Here is a 19,104-nt window from a genome sequence, read left to right on the forward strand (position 1 = left end):
CAGAGAAGATGGGGAGAATCCCCTCTCTCGACCTGCTGGTCACACTGCTGGTGATGCAGCCCAGGGCATGGTTGGTTTCTGGGCTGCAAGCACACACTGCTGGGTCATGGGGAGCTTCTCATTGAGCTGCTCCCCCAGGGTTTTCTCTTCAGGGTTGCTCTCAATCCCAGCCTGTATTTGTGCTTGGAATTGTCCTGACCCAGTTGCAGGACCTTGCCCTTGGCCTTGTTGAATGAACTCCATGAGGTTTACATGGGCAGCTGACTTTACTTGACCACAAAGGCAATGAAGCTGTGTTTATGGTTGGCAAACTGGGGACTTTCCCCAGTCACCCCTTGTCCATAACACCTCATGACTTGTACCCACTGTTGTGGCACTCAGGAATCTGCCCCCCACCTTCCAGACAAGACTGGGATGGGCTCACAAAGACCTCAGCAACCCCTGGGCACCATTGGGTGCAGCCCCTGGGTAGTCTGGTGTTTCAGGAGAGCTCCAGACTGGCTGTTCCCCATTTCAGGTAGTTTTTCTCCTCCAGCCCTGTCCCAAGTCATGTTTCACCCATCTCTGCCCTGCCCAGCTCCAGTCTGGAGGTGTGGGTGGTGGGGTGTGGGTGCTTTCCCCAGTCCCAGCATCCCTCCCTCCCTTTCTGGGCTCTATCTCTGGGCCATGCTCTGGTCCCCACCACCTTGGGATCCAGCACAGGCACTGTGGGGTCCCCAGGACTCTTCCAACCCACCCAGTGCTGCCAGCTGGAGGGGAAACTGAGGCAGGAGGAGCACGGGGCAGTGTCCTCATGGGTCAGAGACATAGAGTTCCACCTTACATTGGACTCTGCACCTCCACAGCCCAGTATTGCATGAGCAAAGCCCCCACTGTCCTCCTCAGTGACCTTGCCATGCACCAGGACCCCACCATCCACTGGGATTTACTACCTGCACTGGGACTCTGCTGCCTGCGAGGTCCTCACCATCACCAGGATCCCATCACCTGCCAGGACCCCATTGTTCACCAGGACCCCACCACCCATCAAGACCCCATTGTCCACCATGACGCCAGTTGGGATTGCCTGAGTCCCACCACCAACTGGGACCCCACCACCTGCAGTAGGGCCTCATTGCCAACCGAAATCCCACCATCCACTGGGACCCCACCATTCTTGCGACCCCACCAATGGCTGGAACCCCACTGGGACCCCATCATCCACTGGCACCCCAACACCCATTGGGACCCCACCAACCACTGGGACCCCACAGTCCACCAGGACCTCACTTCCCAGTGGGACCCCACCATTGCTTTGATTCCACCACCCACTTGGACCCCACCATCAGCACTAGGAACTCCCTGCTGAGACCCTACCATCTCTTGGATCCCACTACACACTGGGACCCTGCTGTGCTGTGACCCTACCGTCACCAGGATCCCATTGCCTGCCATGGTCCCACCACTTGCTAGCACTGCACTGTCACCAGGATCCCACCATCTGCTGGGACCCCAACATCTGCCAGGACTCCACTGTCTACCACAACCCCAGTTCCCACTGGGAACCCTAGTTTGCCTGGATCCCACACCCATTGGGACCCTACCACCCACCATGACCCCACTATCATCTGGACTCCACCGTATGTGCTGGGAGGTCACTACTCATTGGGACCCCATCATCCACTGGGACCCAACTGCCCACCCCCACTGCCAACTGAATCCCACCACCCATGAGGACAACACCAACTGCCAGAACCCCACTGGGAGCCCATTGGCTGCTGGGACCCTACCACTGCAGGCACCCCACCACCCATTGGATCCCCTCCCCCAAATCCCCAGACCCACACTGGGAAACCCGTGAGGACACAGAACATGACAACAGGAAGGATTTTTTTTCTCTTTTTTTTCCCTCTTTTTTTCTCTTTTTTTTTTTGCACAAAAACAGTACATTTATTCAAGTGTTCTCCAGCACAAGTACATTAGAAAGGAGCTCATCTGTATTATAGTCTTCTGGGCACCAAAGAAAAAAGAAATAAATCAGGAGGATGGGATGGAAGCGGAACGGACAGACTTCCTACATCTGCTGCACGCATTGACCTTGTATTAGTTCAGAACAGCTATGTCACGAGCAATACTTACACAGACACGACAGAGCGCCGGGCAGCCCCGCGGGCCAGAACCGTACGGTGAGATGCACAGTATTCAGCGGCAATAAATAGAGAAGCGACCCTAAAAAAACAAACCAACAAAAAACAGAAGGGACGAACCGAGAGAGAGGGAAGCACAAAATAAAATGGGGAGGAAAAAGGGGAGGTTTGGGATAGGGATTTGGGGTGGGGGGGAGCAGCCGGGGCGGCTGGGAATGTGGTGGTGGGGCACAGGCTGAGCCAAATCATAGGAGAGGAGGAAGAGGAGGGTACCGAACTCTACGCGTTTATCCCTCGGTATGAGTACATGATTCCCCACAAATAGTTAAGCGTCAGCTACTTCAATGTCTAGGCTAAAACACATGAAATCTCTTGTTTAGTTTTCAAGTACAAAGTTAAAATGCCTTTTTGTTTTTGTCGGTTTTTTTTTTCCTTTTTTTTTTTTAATAATAATATATAAGAGTAAAATAATAGTGCTCTTTGAAACTCCACTACAAGAAAACAAAACAGTCATTGTCCAGACAGCAGACTTAATTTAACAATATATATTTTTAATAAAATGTTTTAGCACCGTGTTTGTCCCCTACTCCCTCGGCGGATTTTAAGGAATTTAGGCTTATTTTTCTTTTTATTTTCTCTGTTTTTTACCGTTTTTCATCTAAGGGCTGTGCAACAAAATTTGTCTGTTTTTGTTAAAAAAAGATGTGAGTCGGGTACGTTAAAAACTGAACTCTTTCCCCGGCATCCCCACTGCCGCCGCCGCCAACGTGCCCCTGGCACCACCGAGCCGAGCCCGGCATTGCACCGGCACCATTCCAGTTGGGCCACCACGGGAACCTGCTTCCCGTTGGCACCGGCTCTGGCACCTGCCTGGGCATCCCAACCACTGGTGCCCGTAGCGGGTGCCAGAGCAGCATGGGACGCATCATTGCCACACCATGCCGGCATGCCATGCCACAGCACTGATTGGGACCTGGCCTATGAAAGGTGTGGCAGGGTTGAGGGTCCCATTGAAGCACTGCAGGGCTGCACCAGGGTGGTGCAGCACAGCAGGGACCCCCAAGCCCTGTTGCAGAGCTGTGCCATGCTCCCCACTGGCACTGCACTGTCAGTGGTGCTGCACAGCTGTGCAGGATTCACACCTGGCACTGCAAGGCCATGCAGAACCTGCAGACAGTGCTGCAAGGCCATGCAGGACTTGCAAATGGTGCTGCAGCATTGTGCAGCACTAGCACCCAGCCCTGCAGGGCCATGTAGCACCAGCACCCAGCACTGCAGGGCTTGCAGGACCACCACCCAGCACTGCAGTATCACACACAACTTACAACCAGTGCTGCAGTGCTGCAAGCACAACGCCGCAGGACCATGCATGATTCGTACTCAGCACTGCAGGGCCATGCAGCACTTGCCCTCAGTGCTGTAGAGCCGTGCAGTACCTGCAGCCAGTGCTGCAGGGCTGCGCAAGACTTGCATGAGATGCTAAAGGGCTATGCAGGACTCGCATGTGATGCTGAAAGGCTGTGCAGGACCCGCATGCAGTGCTGCAGAGCCATGTGGCACCTGCAGCCAGCACTGTGGGCCATGCAAGACCTGCAGATAGTGCTGGAGGGCAGTGCATGACCTGCGAGTGGTGCTGCAGAGCAATGCATGACTTGCATGCAATGCTGCAAGGCCATGTAGGATTTGCATGTGACACTGCAGGGCCATGCAGAACCTGCAGACAGTACTGCAGGGCCATGCAGCACTTACACCAAATGCTTTGGGCCATGCAGGACCTGCAAGCAGTGCTGCAGGGCCATGCAAGGCTCCCACCCTGCACTGCTGCAGCAGTCCTGTGCCAGACCAGCCCCAGGACCAAGCTGAAGCCCATAGGCCCAGCTCAGCACCTAGGGCTGGGGGCCACATCCCACCTCACCTCCTTTACCCTCACTGGCAAAGCTGGGCCCCGCGGTGCCCCCACTGCAGCTGCCCTGTGCTGCCCAGCTCCCTGCGCCATCCACACCGACAGAGGGGCCTCCTCCAAACCCCCAGTAGCACCAGGCGCTGTGGGGAGATGGGGGGCACTGGGGCCACCCCACTCGCCCTTACCGCCACCATCGGTCCCAGCACCTCTCAGCACCCTGGGGCCGCCAGCGCGGCTCGCTGCCATTAGCCAGCACCCTGCACCGAGCAGCCAGCGGACCCCGCCTGCCTGCAGACCTTCAGCACCTTTCACAGTTAGAGAAGAGACGGCAATGGGCTGGAGACCCAATTTGAGTCCCCCCCGCACCGTAGCACCAGTCCCTGCCCCTGCCAGGCACAGGATCCGGCCACCCCAGTGGGCACTGAGGATGTGAGGCAATTCCCCTGCACCATATCAGACCCACTGTCCTCCTGTGGCACCCACAGCTGCCAAACAAGTAGCCATCCACAGCAATGCCAGCACCTGCCTGCATGCACCATGGCTCCTCTCTGCACTGCCAACACTACTGCAGCACCTGGCCCCTGCAGCCAGAGCTGCCTGCCCTTGACACCAACACTGCTGTGCCCGCCATGCACCTCACAGGCACCCATTGCCCCAGGAAGGGAACATGGGGCACTGATGGGACAGTCACTCCAGAACCACACTCCAACAGAGGAGCGATGCCTCAAGTCACCCAGTGCGCAACACTGGGGTCCCATCCTGTCTCACCAGGGAATCGCCCTCCTGCCAACCAGCCCGGACCCGCGGATGTAGCACCAGGGTCCACGGCCCTGCAGCTGTCCTCATCCTGCACTGGGAGCGCCCCAGCCACGCTCCAGCACCGCTCCGTCCTGCGCTTCCTCCCTGCCTGCATTCTGCCCTGCCCGCGTCCTCCTGCACAGCCACGGCTTTCGGCAAGAGCCCGATTCACAGCACCTGTGCCCCGCGCCGCCCCGGCAGGCAGCACCTGCAGGCAGAAGCAGGCAGAAGCACCCTGCTGCTGCCCCCGGGTTGGAGGGGGGACACCCAGCACCAGCCTGGTCGGGGACGCCACGTATGCAGAAGAGCACCAGTACGTTTGTGCGCGTGGCGGGCAAGGCAGGCAGGGCGGCCACCACCACCACCACCACCAGCACCACCGCCACCGCCGCCGAGGGAGGCGCTTCCTTTTAGGACAGAAAAAGGTTATTGCATGACTCGGGATGGAGACGCTTCCCGCCCGGCCGCAGCCCCGGCCCCCTCCTGCGCCGCTCGCTCGGAAAGGCCCGGCACGTAAGGCAACATGGAAGCTGATGTCTTGACTCACCCCGCTGTTTAAAAGCACCATTATGAAGTCAGGTTGTACAGTAGTAACAGTACCTTTTATATATATATATATCTATATCTCATATCTATCATATATATATAAACTGTAAACAAGAGGTAACAGCGGCTTCTAGAATTTGCTTTCTTCAAGGTTTCCCATGTGGTAGGCACCCAAAATACTGTAGAAAAGGTGTGTGTTGTGGTGTGTGTGTTCTCGGCTTCCCTGCCAGTTGGGTTGGCTCCATATCACCAGTGAATGGTGCTGGTGGAAAAGAGTGAGGCTCAGTCGCTGGGTGTTGCGGAGCCGGCCGAGCGCCTCCCTGCCGCTTCGCGCTCCCCACAAGCTCACCAGGCCGGCGGCTGGGGCCGCGAGCTCGGCGCCGACGGAGCGGGTTCTCCTTCGCCTCCACCTCTCTCCCGGCTGGGGTTTCCCGCTGCTGTTTCCCCTCCTCCGAGAGCAGAGCTGGCGACGGCGTCTCGTCTCGCCCGCTGCTCCGAGAAGCGGAAACCAAACCAACAGAAAAACCCAGCCAGAAAAGAGCGGAAAATGAAAAGGTTACCCCCCAAAAAAAATGGTTTTGGTTTTTTGTTTTCCTTTTTTTTTCTTTTTTTTTTTCGTTCGCCTTTTTTTCTGTTGTTGTTTTCGTTGGTGGTGTTTTGGTTTTTTTTTGTGGTTTTTTTCTTTTAAATAGGCTAAAAGCTGAACATTGGAAATTCAGGAGAGGACACCGAACCCTTTCGCTCGGGGAGACGTGTGCCGGGTTCCCATCGGGCTGTGAAATCCCGTCTCTCTTCTGGGTGCTGACTCTTCTCTCATTCTGTGTTTTCACTTCTGTTGGCGTGGATGGTTTTGTTTCTGACTCGCTCCGTGTCACCAGTTCCTGTCCGTCTCTCTTAAACGCAGGCAAAGTATTCCTTCAGGGGAGCAAAGAGGTGGCGGATCACCGGCACGCTCCAGGATCTGCCAAGCAGTCTCTGCCGGGCCAGGCGGCTCATGTTGGACACGTCCGTGTAATGCACCGGGAAGCCGAAGACCCTGCAGGGACAAGGGGAGTGGGGTCAGGAGGGGATGTGGCACTGCTGGCACTTCCCCCCCAGTGCACTCGCATTCAGCCGTGGTACCTCTCCATCTCTGTGCACCACAGGATGTCCTCCTTTTCATTCATGAAGACAGGGAAATGCTGGTCCTTGCCCTGCTTGATGGAGTTGGAGCGAGTGGTGATAGTTCGCACTTTGCTGAACTGCAAGAGGCACAGGCTTGTCATGCTGGGGGTACAGAGCTCCCTGGTGCACTGGCCAGGCTGGCAGGGGGCTCACAGGCAGGGTGGCACCATTCTGGGGTATTAGTGCCACCACTGTGTCCCTCCTCCTCCCTGCTCATGGGACTCCTTCCCAGCAGCCTAAGGAGGCCAGGAACCTGGGGATGGCTGTGGAACCCCACTGCAGGACCCCAACCGCCCCCTTGCCTGCAATGCCCCCACTCCCACCGGTTGCACCCTGTGTGCTGCTGGTGCTGACCTTTGCTATCCTGCCATGCTCCAGGCACTCCTGCAGCTCCAGCTTATCGTTGACTGTGGATGCGAGTGGCCTAGGGAAGAGAGATAGGCTGGGCAGGGGGTGGCAGTGCATGTCCCTATGCTGTCACAGGACAGGTCTCCGGATGCAGTTTGTGGGGGGTGTCAGGTGGCCAGGGCTGTTTTGGGGGGCTGTGGCAGACAATGGTGAGCAACAGCCAATCCTGTTGGAAGCCTGCCTATGACCACCAGTTGTGTGCCAGCTTGGCCCCAGTCTGGGATAATGGAGGGCAGCTGCACACTGCCCCACCAGCACGAAGGAGGAAGGACAGGACCATCCACCTTGTCCTGGTTTCAGCTGTAAGAGTTATTTTTCTCTTCCTAGTAGCTGGTGCAGTGCTGTGTTTCAGCTTTAGTCTGCAAACAGTGCTGAGAACACACCAGTGGTTTAGCTGTTGCTAAGTAATGCTTGCTCTGATCAAGGAATTGTCAGTCTCATGCTCTGCCAGTGAGGAAGGGCAAAAAAGCCAGGAGGAAGCAGAGACAGGACACCTGACCCAAACTAGCCAAAGGGGTATTCCATACCACAGCATGTCATGACCAGCACAGAAACTGGGGGGAGTTACTCAGAAGGCCCAGATCACTGCTTGGATCAGGCTGGGTATCGGTCGGCGGGTGATGAGCAATTGCATTGTGCATCAATTTTGTTTATTATTTTCTTTTCCCTTTCCCTTTTTAGTTTTATATTCCCTCCCCTTGTTATTTCCCTTATTATTAACAATTATAAAAATAATATAATATTACGCTTTAATTATTAAACTGTTGTTATCTCAACCCATGGGGTTTACACTTTGATTCTCCTCCCCATAGTGCTGGAGAGGGGGGGAGGATAGGGAGGGAGCAGTTAAGTTAGAGGATGAGTGAGCAGTTGTGTGGTGCTCAGTTACCAGCTGGGCTTAAAGAATGACATGCCTCTATGGGGACTCTGGGCTTTGGGGTGTGCTGTCACCCAGCATCACTTCATGAGTTCCCCCTGCCCTTGCCTAGCACTGCTGGAGGTCAGCAGATCCCAAGAGCTGGATCAGGGAGGCCACAGGGGTCCTGCCTTTTCTGCAGCCCCAGCAGCACCTTCCCTCCCTCCCAGTGCTGGATCAGGGGCTCCTGGACACCCTAGCCCCGCAGAATGCAGACAAGTGGCTTGGCTCCTGGGTGCTCTCACCAACCTGTTCATCCCAGGAAGATTCCCCCAGAAGTACCGTGCCCTGTGTGCTGCAGACACTTCTTTGGCATCAATCATGACAGGGTTGGACTGCAAGAAGTGGGAGAGGCAAGAAGTCAGTGGGGCTCTGCAGGACCCTTGGCATCCTTGGAGACTCGCTGGCACTCACCTCCAGGAAGCGCGAGATGTCCCTCTTGTCGCTCACCCCCATGGCCACCACGTTCTCAAAGAGCCAGAAGAAAGGCCGATCATCACCCTCCTTGGGCCGGGCTTCATGGAGCAGGCGGTAAAACTCGAAGAAGAGCCGCCCGGTGCCCTCTGGAAGGAGAAAGCAAGTGGGGTTGATGTCAGCTATGGGAGCTGGCAGTGGAGGCTGGTGGCAGGGAAACACTGAAGACACCTACCATAGAGCCCCTTCCTGGCTGGGTTGACAATGGAGAGGTCGTTGCAGGGGCTCCCCCCAATGACCAGGTCGAATGGGCCCCACTCCTGTATCTGCAAGAGGGAGAGCCATCAATGACCCAGGTGCTGGACACTGCTGCTGCTGGCTCAGGAGACACAGTGCGAGGCCACGATGGTGAAGCCCAGCATGTGGACAAGGGACAGGTTCCATCCTGGGGATATGGGGCTGAGCTCTGGGGGGCTGGGCTGCCTGCAGGGAGTGGGGAGTCACAGGGGAGGCCAGCCAGCAGGACGTACGTGTTTCTGGGTGACATTTCGGACGTCCCCGACGTACATGATCTTGCCCTGGTGCCTCACCATGCCGACAGTGATGGAGTCCTCACACACCTCAGAGGCGATGTAGCGGTCCACCTGGATACCCAGGTCCTTCAGCACCAGCAGGCCTATAGGGAGTGTGGCTGGGGTGGGCGACATGTGGACAACGGGCCCCCACCCCCTGTCCCAGTCTGCTCTGGCAGCACCACCATTCCCATGCCATCCCCATTCCTGTCTCCACTACAGTGCCTCCCTGCCTACCGGGGATGCTGCTCTGGTGCCTACAGCACCCAAAGGCCTTGGGCAGAAGAGCTGGCTGGGTGTCCCACAGGCGACACAGGTGTGTCCACACACTGATGACACCCTGATGGGCACGGGACCCCTCCACCCCCAGGCCAGGCAGGCAGGCTGCTTGTCCCACTCCCTTCCGTCCCAGGGAGGGTGCCTGCAGGGGCTGCCAGGCCAGGGACTCACTCTCACCTGTGGCAATGCCATCGAAGAGCGAGAGCACCCGGATTGGCTTCCTCTTCTCAGCCGGCACCGGCGGGTACACCTTCGGTGGATCCTGAAAGCCATGGGCAAGGCATCAGGTGGGGTGGTGGAGGGCAGTGGAGACCCAGCTGGGGATGGGGGGGTTCTTCCAGAGGGGCACTCACAAACTCCTGGTCGTGGTTGTTGGCGAAGAACATCTGGAGGCGTGAGGGCCAGTCCTCCCGCCGCCGCAGCAGCCCGTAGACACCCTTATGGCCACACATGTAGCAGTTCCAGGGGTCCTCCTTGATGGCCGCCTGGGCTGCCCCAGGGCCCACCAGCAGGTCCACGCACTCCACACAGAAGCACCTGGGGGAGCAGCGATGGTGTCAGCAGCCAGGTTGCTGCTAGGTTGCCCTCTGGCAGCATTCCTGCTGCAAGGGGACAGTGTCCCCAGCACCATCCCAGTGGGACTAAGGCCAGGCTGTGGCTATGCTCCCTGCAGGCCAGTGGCACAGGGGCATGCTGGGACCAGCAGACCCATGCTGGGACCTGCAGCACTGCCCAAACCTTCACCAGACCCATACAAAGACCCACAGCTGGGATCTGCACCAACACCAAAATCTCTCCAGCCACATGCCAGTACTAGGACATCACCAGAACTCCAAACTGGGACACCAAAACCTCCCCAGTGCCACACCAAGACTGTGGCTTCACCAAAACCTCCCCAGCCTCAAGCTCGGACTGGGGGATAACCAAAACCTCTCCCAGCCCCACGCACAGACCAGGGTGTCTCCAAAACCTCTTTAGCCTCATGCCAGGACTAGGACATCACCAAAACCTCCAAAACACCATGCCAGGACTTGGGCACCACCACAGTGCCACACTGGCACTGTGACACCACTGAAAACTCCTAGTCTCATACTGAGTGCATAATGTCCCAGCCCCACACCAGGACTGGCATCACCAAAATCCCATGGCAGGAGCATTGCATCACCAAAACCTCCCCAGTCTCATGCCAAAAACGAGGCCTTCCGAAAACCTTCCCAGCCCCATGCCAGAACTGCAGCATCACCAAAACCTCCCAGCCCCATGCCAGGAGCATGACCACCCTGAAACCTCCCCAGCCCCATCCTGGGAACAAGGCATCACCAAAACCTCCCCAGCCCCACACCAGGAGGGCTCCCCAGACCTGCAGCAGTTGTTGTTGCCGCACATGAGCACCTCCCGGCCACCGCAGCAGATGGTGCAGTAGGACTGGTAGCCGTCATCATCGTACTGGTATGCGCACTCCAAGAAGCAGTTCTGGGAGAGAACAAAGGTGTGAGCTCGGTGCAGCCTGAGCCCTATGCCGGAGATGCCAGGACACCACTGAGGCTGGGCATGCTGTGAGGACACCGTGACAGCTCCTGGCAGGGACATCTCCGGGACAGGGTGTCAGGGGGGATCCACCTGTGCCTCTGCGCGTGGCACTGGCCATGCTGTGCTGTACCTTGCAGTTTTGGCACATTCCTCCGATAAATAGAGGATGCTCCAGGGTCACGTTGAGGCTCCCACACGAGATGCAGATGTCTGGGGAGAGAAGAGATGTTCTTCTACAGGATCTACCACCCTCCAACACTCCACACCAGGGTGAGCCAAGCGCATGGAGAGCAGCCTAACTCTCAGCCACCCTAGAAAATGCTCTCCCCTCCAAGACTGTGTCACCCCAACTTCACCCCCTGAACTGGGGAGTGGCAGAGCCCTTTCCCAGCCCCAAAATGCTGGGAAAGCCACTGCAGTGGGATGGGGACCAACCCTGGGGGCAGAGCTCCCACTGCCTCCCTGTCCCCATTCTGGCCCCCATTAGTGCCCTAGCCCTACTGTCCCCAGCCCCTGGCAGTGTCCCAAGGGTCCCTGACAGTGTCACAAGGGTTTCTGCCACTGTCTGGAGCAGTGCTGCTGCTGTCCCTATTGCCAGTCATGCTGAGCAATGGGACGAGCAAATCCTCTGGTGCCTTGTCCATCTCCTGCCCGAGTCCCCCTGCTGCTCCCAGGCCTGTAGCCAGGATTGGTACCCAGATGAGGAGAGACCCTGCACCCCAGCCCAATCCACAGGGACAGGATGGGTCCCAGCCCCAGAGCCAGCTACTGCCCCATGCTCACCTTCAATGTTCCTGCATTTCTGCCGGACCTCATACACAAGCCGCTCTGGGGAGGGAGAGCAGAGTCAGAAGAGGGGGAATAATGCCTGGCACCAGCCCTGCCCCAGCCAGGTCCCCTCTGTGCAGCCCCCGTGGCAAGCATAGCCCTGCCAGCACCAGGAGCGAGGCCTGGCAGGGTCACAACCAACCAAGCCTGTGTTTGCACCCCACTGACCCCCTGGGTGGTACCTCGGGTGCGCTCATCGATGATCTCTTTGACCTTGGGCTTCTCTGTTGTGCTTTTCCTGGGTTTTTTGGCGGGTGGGGGTGGTGCGTAGGCAGCTGCTTCCGGCTCTACCCACATCTCCGTGTAAACTTCTTTGTAGGGGTTTCGTTCCTCTGCAAGGACAATGTGAAGTACGATCAGTGGGGTCTTGAGGGCTACACACCCTTCAGGGGCTCCCCCCCCCAGGACCCACAGCGCTTCCTCTACCCACACCACCCCAGCGATGCCAGACCTGATGCATCCAAGGCAACCAAGCAGGTCCCTGTCCCGTGGGCACAGCCCCATGTCCAGCCCCACACTGCTCACCTTCGGGGGGCTCCAGGCCCTTGGGGCCAGAGGGCTGGAAGCCGCCCAGGGCCCACTCGATCATCTGCTTATTCTGGATCTCCACCACCTTGGAGGTGTCCGTCTCATCATTCTCAGGGCACGCCGGAAAGATCTTCCCTGCTCTGCTGCTTGCCACCTGCCCAGGGAGCAGGAGGACCAGCTGTCACCCATCCACCCTTCCACGGGGCCACCAGACACTGCACTGCCCAGCCAAGCAGACCCCAGCCCCCAAAAGACCCCCATATTGCCTCACAAGAAACCCCCAACACTGCTAGAAGACCCAAAAAGCCAGGACTCCCCCAGCATCTTCAGCAGCTCCCCAGAGATCTCCCCAACAGATCCCCCCAGGCTGGAACACAAGATTCCCAGAGAACCCCAAAACCTCCTTAGGGAGTCCCCTACACACAACCCCACTTTGTCAGAGGCACTCTGCTCTCTAGGACACTGCTGGGTGCATGAGTCAAGGCAGGGCTGGATCCTGGTGCAGTAAAGGGGTGGCTGCTATTCCTACATCTCCATCCCATGGGCACCAGTGTTCCCCTACCTTTCTGGCGCTGGAGGTGCCAGTGCCACTCACCTGCAGCACCTCGTAGATGGCTTTGCGGTACATGGGCTGCTTATTATAGGTGGCCTGATGGAAGGCGCTGGCAAAAGAGCTGAGCGGCAGCAGCTTCTCCACACAGACCTGGGGGACAGGACATGGCCATGAGCCGGGATAGGGGAACGCCTGGGGACACGAGGGCTGCCTCGACCCCCACGCTGCAGGTGCCACTTACCACTGAGAACTTGCCGTCCCCGAACCACATCACCCAGCGAGTACCTTCAGCCGCCCGGCTCCGGCCTGTCATCCACCAGGAGACGATGCGCCCAGGCCACCAGGAGAAGCCGCGCAGCTTGCCCCACACCAGCTCGCCGATGCCGAAGCCCCGGCCATCCTATGCCATGATGAGACAGTGGGAATGTCAGAGGCTGGTAGGAAGGGGTGTCCGCATCCCTGGGGGCAGCAGCCCCACAGACCCCCCTTCTCCAGCCAGCCATGCCCTCACCTCGTACTCTGGCTCGTCATCGGCTGACTTGGAGGTGTTCTTGTCAACAGCATCAGCCACCACCGGCTCAGGTGTGGTGGCCACGTTGGGTGAGGCAGGGTCTGTGGGCTGCTGCGAGGCAGGGGGGCTGGCCTCCTCCTCCTTCTGGGGCTCTGTCCGTGGCGTCTCGTCCACCACATTCATCACGGCGATCACCTTTGCCTTCTTCTCCGCCTGAGGGACACACACACTATACTGGTCAGGGCAAGGCTATTGGGCATTGTGCACCTGCACCCTGAGACATGGGCAGGGGGGCCTGGCAGCACCCCAAAAGCAGCTGGTGATACTGCAAACTGCTTCTCTGGGCACGTATGCCCCTCCTACTCTGCCCCCATCACCCTGTCTCCCCTTGGTTCCCATGCCTCAGTCTCCCCCTGCAGTTGCGAATGGATGGCTCAGGGCTGATGGGGCAGCCACCACCACAATGGGCTGTCCCAGCCCCCAGCTTAGCAGGGTGTCCCCAGCGGGGTGACCCCCAAGACACAACCCCTGGGCCCCCGCGATGCCAGAGGAGCTGCCACTGCTCCTGACTCCCTGCACCGTTCCCTTCCTAGGCTGGCCTGGCTCCTGCACTCTCCAACCCCATCACCCCGCTCCTTGTGGCCTGTCCCCTGGGGGGTCCCTGTCCCCGAGCCCCTGCTCTGGAGGTGCAGCCCCATCCGCACCCTCCCGGTACCCTTTCCTTCTGTCCCAGTCCAAGACACCCAGAACCTCGGACCCGTGTCACCGGTCGCCCTTTGCCCAGGCTCTCGCTGTCCGCAAGCCGAGTGTGCTGAACTGCGCTGGCCATGCCGAGCCGGGCCGGGCCGGGCCGGACCTCCCTCCCCGCGGTGGCCACCTACCCATGCGGGCTGGGCGCCGCGGCGGGCCGGGCCGAGCCGAGCCGAACTGAGCCGAACCGAGCCAGACTGGGGCGAGCTGAGCAGAGAGGGGCCAGGTGGATGGGGCCAGGTGGACTGAGCCGAGCCGAACTAAGCTGACCGGACTGAGCCGACCGGACTGAGCCGAGCCGAACTGAGCCGGAGTGAGCCGAGCCGAACTGAGCCGAACCGGACTGAGCCGAGCCGAGCCGGGCCGCGGGGGCAGAGCTGGCGGTTCTTTGTCTGGGATCCCGGGTCACATGGTGCCTCCCGGCCCGGCTGGTTGGCTGCGGCGGGGAGGGGCCGCGCGGCGCCGGGGGGACAGCCCGGCCCGGCCCCCTGCCCGCACCTCGGTTCCACTCGGGCCCGCTCGGCTCCCCTCGGCTCCGCTCGTTAACTCGGCTCCGCCGGCCCCAGTTCAGTCAGGCACAACTCGGCCCCGCTCGCACCGTGACCCGGTTCCGCTCGGTCCGGCTCTGGTGTCGGTCCGGTCCCGTGCAGCCTGGCGCACCGCGGGCCCTTCCCCGCTTCCCAGTCCCCGGCCCGCTCCCGCGGTACTCACCGGGCCGGCGGCAGCGCTCCCGTCCGGGCTGGGCTGGGACAGCCTCCCCGCCGCGGGGCCGCTCCGCGCCGCCTTTTGTCCCGGGGCCGCGGCCCCCCGGCCCCTTTGTGCGGCGGGACGGGACTGGGCGGGGGGCGGCGGCACTCCAGGGGGCCTGGCCCCGTCACGGCAGGAATCCGCCCGGGGCTCCGGCCCTTCCCCCTACCCCCTGCCCTGGCTACGGGCGGAACCGCTGGCCCCGCTGGCCTCATGCAGCCCGGCCGAGAACCGGGTCCCGGGGCACCGGACCCGGGTGTGGGAGCAGTACTGGGGCACTGCTCAGCATGACCCCACGCACCCGCACAGCACCGGTCCGGAACCACATAACCCAGTTCTGTACAGACAGACCCACATGCACTGCTCTGGGACCAGATGGCTCAGGTCAGCCCAGAACTACCGGGGCTGGTTCAGGACCAGATGGCCCAGTTCCAATCAGGCCTGTGTGTACTGGTCTGGGACCAAATGGCCCAATTAGTTCAACTATACCCACACAGCACTGGCCTGAGTCCAGATCACCCAGTTCAACCCATTGGCACACACTGGCACGGCACTGGTCTGGGACCAAATGGCCCAGTTCAGCCATACGCACAGGTCACTGGTCTGAGTCCAGATCACTTCAGCCCATTGGCACACACTGACACCACACTGGTCTTGGACCAGATCACCCAGCTTAGCCCAGACCCACACGCACTGGTCCGGGACGAGATGGCTCAGTTCAGCCAGACTCACAAACACTGCTCTGAGCCCAGATGGCTCAGTTCTAATCAGACCCACATGGCAGTGGTCTGTGACCAGATCACCCAGTTCAGCCCAACAGGACCCACTGACATGGCACTCATCCAGGTCCAGATCACCTGGACAGACCCTGCCAGCATCCCATAGGCTTGGCTGCCTGGGCCAGAGGGGGAGGGGTGATGGCTGGTCCCAGGGACCCTAGCCTGCTGGTGTCCCGGAGAGCAGTGGCTCCAGAGCTCCGGCACCCCTCTGTGTTGCAGAGTGGAGGGACAAAGGGATGGATTGCTGGCTGTCACCCCTGGGCAGGGGCTGCCCCTGAGCTGGGAGGGCTGGGGGTGGGGTGGGATGGGGGTGTGTGTGGCTGCAGAATCCTTCTGCCCTGTGAACCCCCAGCCTGACCAGATGGGGCATGTTGGCCAAACTGCGGCACCCAAAGCAACTTCTTGGCATCCCAAGGGACCCCAGGACACAACAGGAGTCTCCAAACACCCGCAGCACGGTGTGGCACTGGTCCCTCTGGTCACAGGCACCCTGTCCCCTCCAGCAGCCTGTAGCTGTGCCAGAGCAACAGAGCTGCTCTGGGGACTCGGAATGAAACAAATCACCCCAAGCCATGGGATGGGGAGTCACAGGGTGCTGGCTGAGACCCATGTCCCCAGGCAGGGACACCCGGTGAGGGGTGCCCTGTGCACTGTGGTGCTGTAAGGTGCCTGAGCCACCCACAGGGGCCATGTGGAGAGCCGGCAGCACCTGAAAGGAGCTGGGGCAAGGCTGCAGTTAGGGTGGGGGGATGAGGAAGGGGAGGGTGGAAGCCCCAGCAGAGGCTGGCTCCCTGCTGTGGGGGTGCTTCTGCTTCGCTCCTGGGGACAGGCAGCAGTCAGGCAGAGGGAGGAAATCTCCCATTCACGGTCATTAGAGAGATATGCTGGATCTCCACGGGATGGTCACATCCAGTCAACCCTCCTGACCTTGGGCCACTGCAGCTCTGCCCAGACTCTGCCCCTGCCACATACCACCTCCATTCCCTGCTTCTTGCTCATCCGAATTCCCATCACCACTCCATCCCACCCCCATCACCATTCCCTGTCCTTGTCCTTGCTCCACCCCCATCCTCATCCTCCTCTCCATCCCATCCCCATCCACAGTCCCTGACCCATCCTTATCTCCATCCTCATCTCCATCTGCATTTACATCTCCATCTCCATTTCAATCCCTATCCCCCTCTCCATCTGCATTTCCACCCCCATCCCCATTCTCATCTCCATCCATCCCCATCCACTGTCCCTGCTCCATCCCATCTTTCTCTCCATCTCCATCACTATCCCACTGCCCCATCTCTTACCCCATCCCTATCTCAATCTTCTGCTCATCCCCAGCTTCATCTCCATCCCACAGAATCACAGAACGGTTTGGGTTAGAAGGGACCTTAAAGATCATCCAGTTCCAACCCCTGCCACAGGCAGGGACACCTTCCACTAGACCAGGTTGCTCCAAGCCCCATCCAACCTGGCCTTGAACACTGCCAGGGATGGGGCAGCCACAGCTTCTCTGGGCACCCTGTGCCAGGGCCTCAGCACCCTCACAGGGAAGAACTTAATGTCTAATCGAAATCCCCCATCTTTCAGCTTAAAGCCATTCCCCCTTATCCTTTCAATACATGCCTTTGTAAAAAGTCCCTCTGCAGATTGGTCCCCCTTTCTATATCCACTGTCCTTGCCACATCCCACCCCTAACCCTACCCCCATCTCCATCTTCACCCCATTTTCATTCCCATCCCCTGCCTCTGCCCTATCCTCATCCTACCTGCACCTCCATCCTCATCCTATCTCCACTGTCTGCTCTATCCCTATTACCTCTAGCCCCTCTCTGCCTCATGGCTGGCACAGGGTTAGGGGTGCACAGACAACACCAGTGTGTCCCAGCACAGATGGGCAAAGGCCAGTGCCTGGACCTCAACATTACAGCTCCGTCTGCAACCCTGGGGCTGGTGAGCAGCAGGGATAGCCCTCAGAAGCTGTGAGGGGTGAGGAAGAGGAGGGAAGGCTAAAGGGGGTCGTCCCCATCCCAGCAGTGCTGGTGACCACAGCCAAGCTGCTGGGACCCCTCAGCAGCCTCTGCTCCAGAGCAGTGCTGGGGTGCTGGGGCACAGGCAGTGGGTGTCCCTGCCATGGGTGGCACATGATGGGATAGGCCTGGCACTGTCCAGGGATGAGGAGTGGCTGTGACTGGCTGATGGGTGCTGCAGATGCTTTGCTTGCTAAAAATACACCCCAGAGGTGACTGATTACGGGTTTGGGGACCTCTGCAGAGGGAAACAGCTTCAACAGTGTGCATGGGCTCCAATTTGGCAAGATGAGGCAGGGCTGGCACCAGTGCCAGGCAGGTTTGCTGCCAAGGGGGGCCATGACACATTCCTGTCCCCCAGCCCTCCAGGTCCCTGGCACCCCCAAAGGACCAAACCCCTTTAGGGCATGGCCAGTGCCATATCAGAGCCTGGCCAGCACTGCATCTAGCACACAGGGCTCATTGGAGGGAGGGAAAAGGGCAATGCTCCCCCCACGATGAAGCCACACAGCCTGTGGGTGGCACTTCCCTGTCCCTGGTGACCACATCGCTGACACCACCACCAAGTGACAATTGGTGCTGGGTGTCAGCTGAGATCGGTGGAAAAGGCCAACACAGCCTGAAAGCGTTTCAGGCTTTCTCCCCGTAATGAAAAGAAAACACTTATTCTTATTAGAAAAATAAGGGCATGAAGCGTGGTGAAGTTCAGCATTGTTTGAGGAGGGACGACTCCTTGGAAGAAGTATTTTGACTTTTTAAGCATTTCTTCCCAATTATTTTTGGCTGATGAGCCATTGCTGGCTGACCTGAATCTGCTTTTGTTTTGGCGAGGGAACCGTGTGTTGGAAAATTGTTACTTGGCGCCTGCAACCACCAACCTCCCCAGTGCAGCGCCTGGCTGCGGTGTGCCCTGCATGGCTGGGACAGCCACCAGCCACCACCAGCCCATGGTTGAGCCATGGTACAGGATCTGTATCTGCAGTGTTACTGGCAGCCAAGCACGGCTGCATTGGAGCTGTGGGCAAACAGCTGCATTGCTGGTGCCCCTTGGCTGAGGCTGTGAATGTGGACCCCAGCCCCGTGCTTGACAAAGCTCCCTCCAGGCACACAGTCCCCTTGTGCCTGGGGGCATTCTGTCTAGGGCACCCCCTGGGCCACCCCTGCACCAACAGTACATCCTGAGCCTGTGGCAGCAGCCACACACAAACCCACAGAGAGTGGTGAGCCACTCACCCTGGTTGCCAGTCCCTCTGTGCCTGGCAACATGGGTGGAACTGGTCCATAAGATCCTCTGGCATGGCCACCTTGGCCCTACCAGCCATGCCACATGGGGACACCATGGCCATGCCAGCAGTGCCCTGTGCCTGTGGGGACATTGCAGCTGTGCCAGCCATGCCCTGTGCCCCATGGAAACATCATGGCCTTGCCCTGTGTGGTGCCAGCATGACAGTGCTCAGCAGTGCAGAGCTATAAATACTGCCAGGGCAGCGATGGCAAGAGGGGACCTGTTGCCTGGGAGACTCACTGGCAGCCGGGAATGATGCAGACAACAGGGCGCAGGGGGAGTGGCAGAGACACTGGTTGGGATGGGACTCCCACGGTGCCCCCATGGCATCCCCCGAGCTGCCACTGGCACCGCAGCCTGCCTGCAGCCCTGCTCCTATGCCATGGACCCCGACGCCCCCCAGCCTCCCGCTGCTGCCCTCAGCTTTGCAGATTTTGGCTGCGT

The 19,104-nt window shown here is 59.2% G+C and overlaps 1 protein-coding gene across 2 annotated transcripts in view; it reads right to left on the bottom strand.

The window, feature by feature from the left end:
- Positions 1–1,876: 1,876 nt before the first annotated feature.
- Positions 1,877–19,104, bottom strand: part of DNMT3A (DNA methyltransferase 3 alpha) — a 46,669-nt gene continuing 29,441 nt past the window's right edge. For both annotated transcript variants that reach the window (XM_034060483.1, XM_034060482.1), the window contains exons 7-23: positions 13,077–13,289; positions 12,807–12,965; positions 12,608–12,715; positions 12,010–12,166; positions 11,667–11,816; positions 11,440–11,484; positions 10,787–10,866; positions 10,487–10,599; positions 9,480–9,663; positions 9,304–9,388; positions 8,806–8,951; positions 8,511–8,601; positions 8,276–8,424; positions 8,111–8,196; positions 6,892–6,961; positions 6,496–6,614; positions 1,877–6,409 (exon numbers count right to left, since the gene is read on the bottom strand). In XM_034060483.1, the coding sequence (XP_033916374.1) occupies positions 6,268–6,409; positions 6,496–6,614; positions 6,892–6,961; positions 8,111–8,196; positions 8,276–8,424; positions 8,511–8,601; positions 8,806–8,951; positions 9,304–9,388; positions 9,480–9,663; positions 10,487–10,599; positions 10,787–10,866; positions 11,440–11,484; positions 11,667–11,816; positions 12,010–12,166; positions 12,608–12,715; positions 12,807–12,965; positions 13,077–13,289 (2,097 nt within the window). In that variant the 3' untranslated portion in view covers positions 1,877–6,267. The remainder of the gene's footprint in view (positions 6,410–6,495; positions 6,615–6,891; positions 6,962–8,110; positions 8,197–8,275; positions 8,425–8,510; positions 8,602–8,805; positions 8,952–9,303; positions 9,389–9,479; positions 9,664–10,486; positions 10,600–10,786; positions 10,867–11,439; positions 11,485–11,666; positions 11,817–12,009; positions 12,167–12,607; positions 12,716–12,806; positions 12,966–13,076; positions 13,290–19,104) is intronic.

Source organism: Melopsittacus undulatus, chromosome 3 (genome assembly GCF_012275295.1).
Source record: "Melopsittacus undulatus isolate bMelUnd1 chromosome 3, bMelUnd1.mat.Z, whole genome shotgun sequence".
Lineage (NCBI taxonomy): Eukaryota > Metazoa > Chordata > Aves > Psittaciformes > Psittaculidae > Melopsittacus > Melopsittacus undulatus.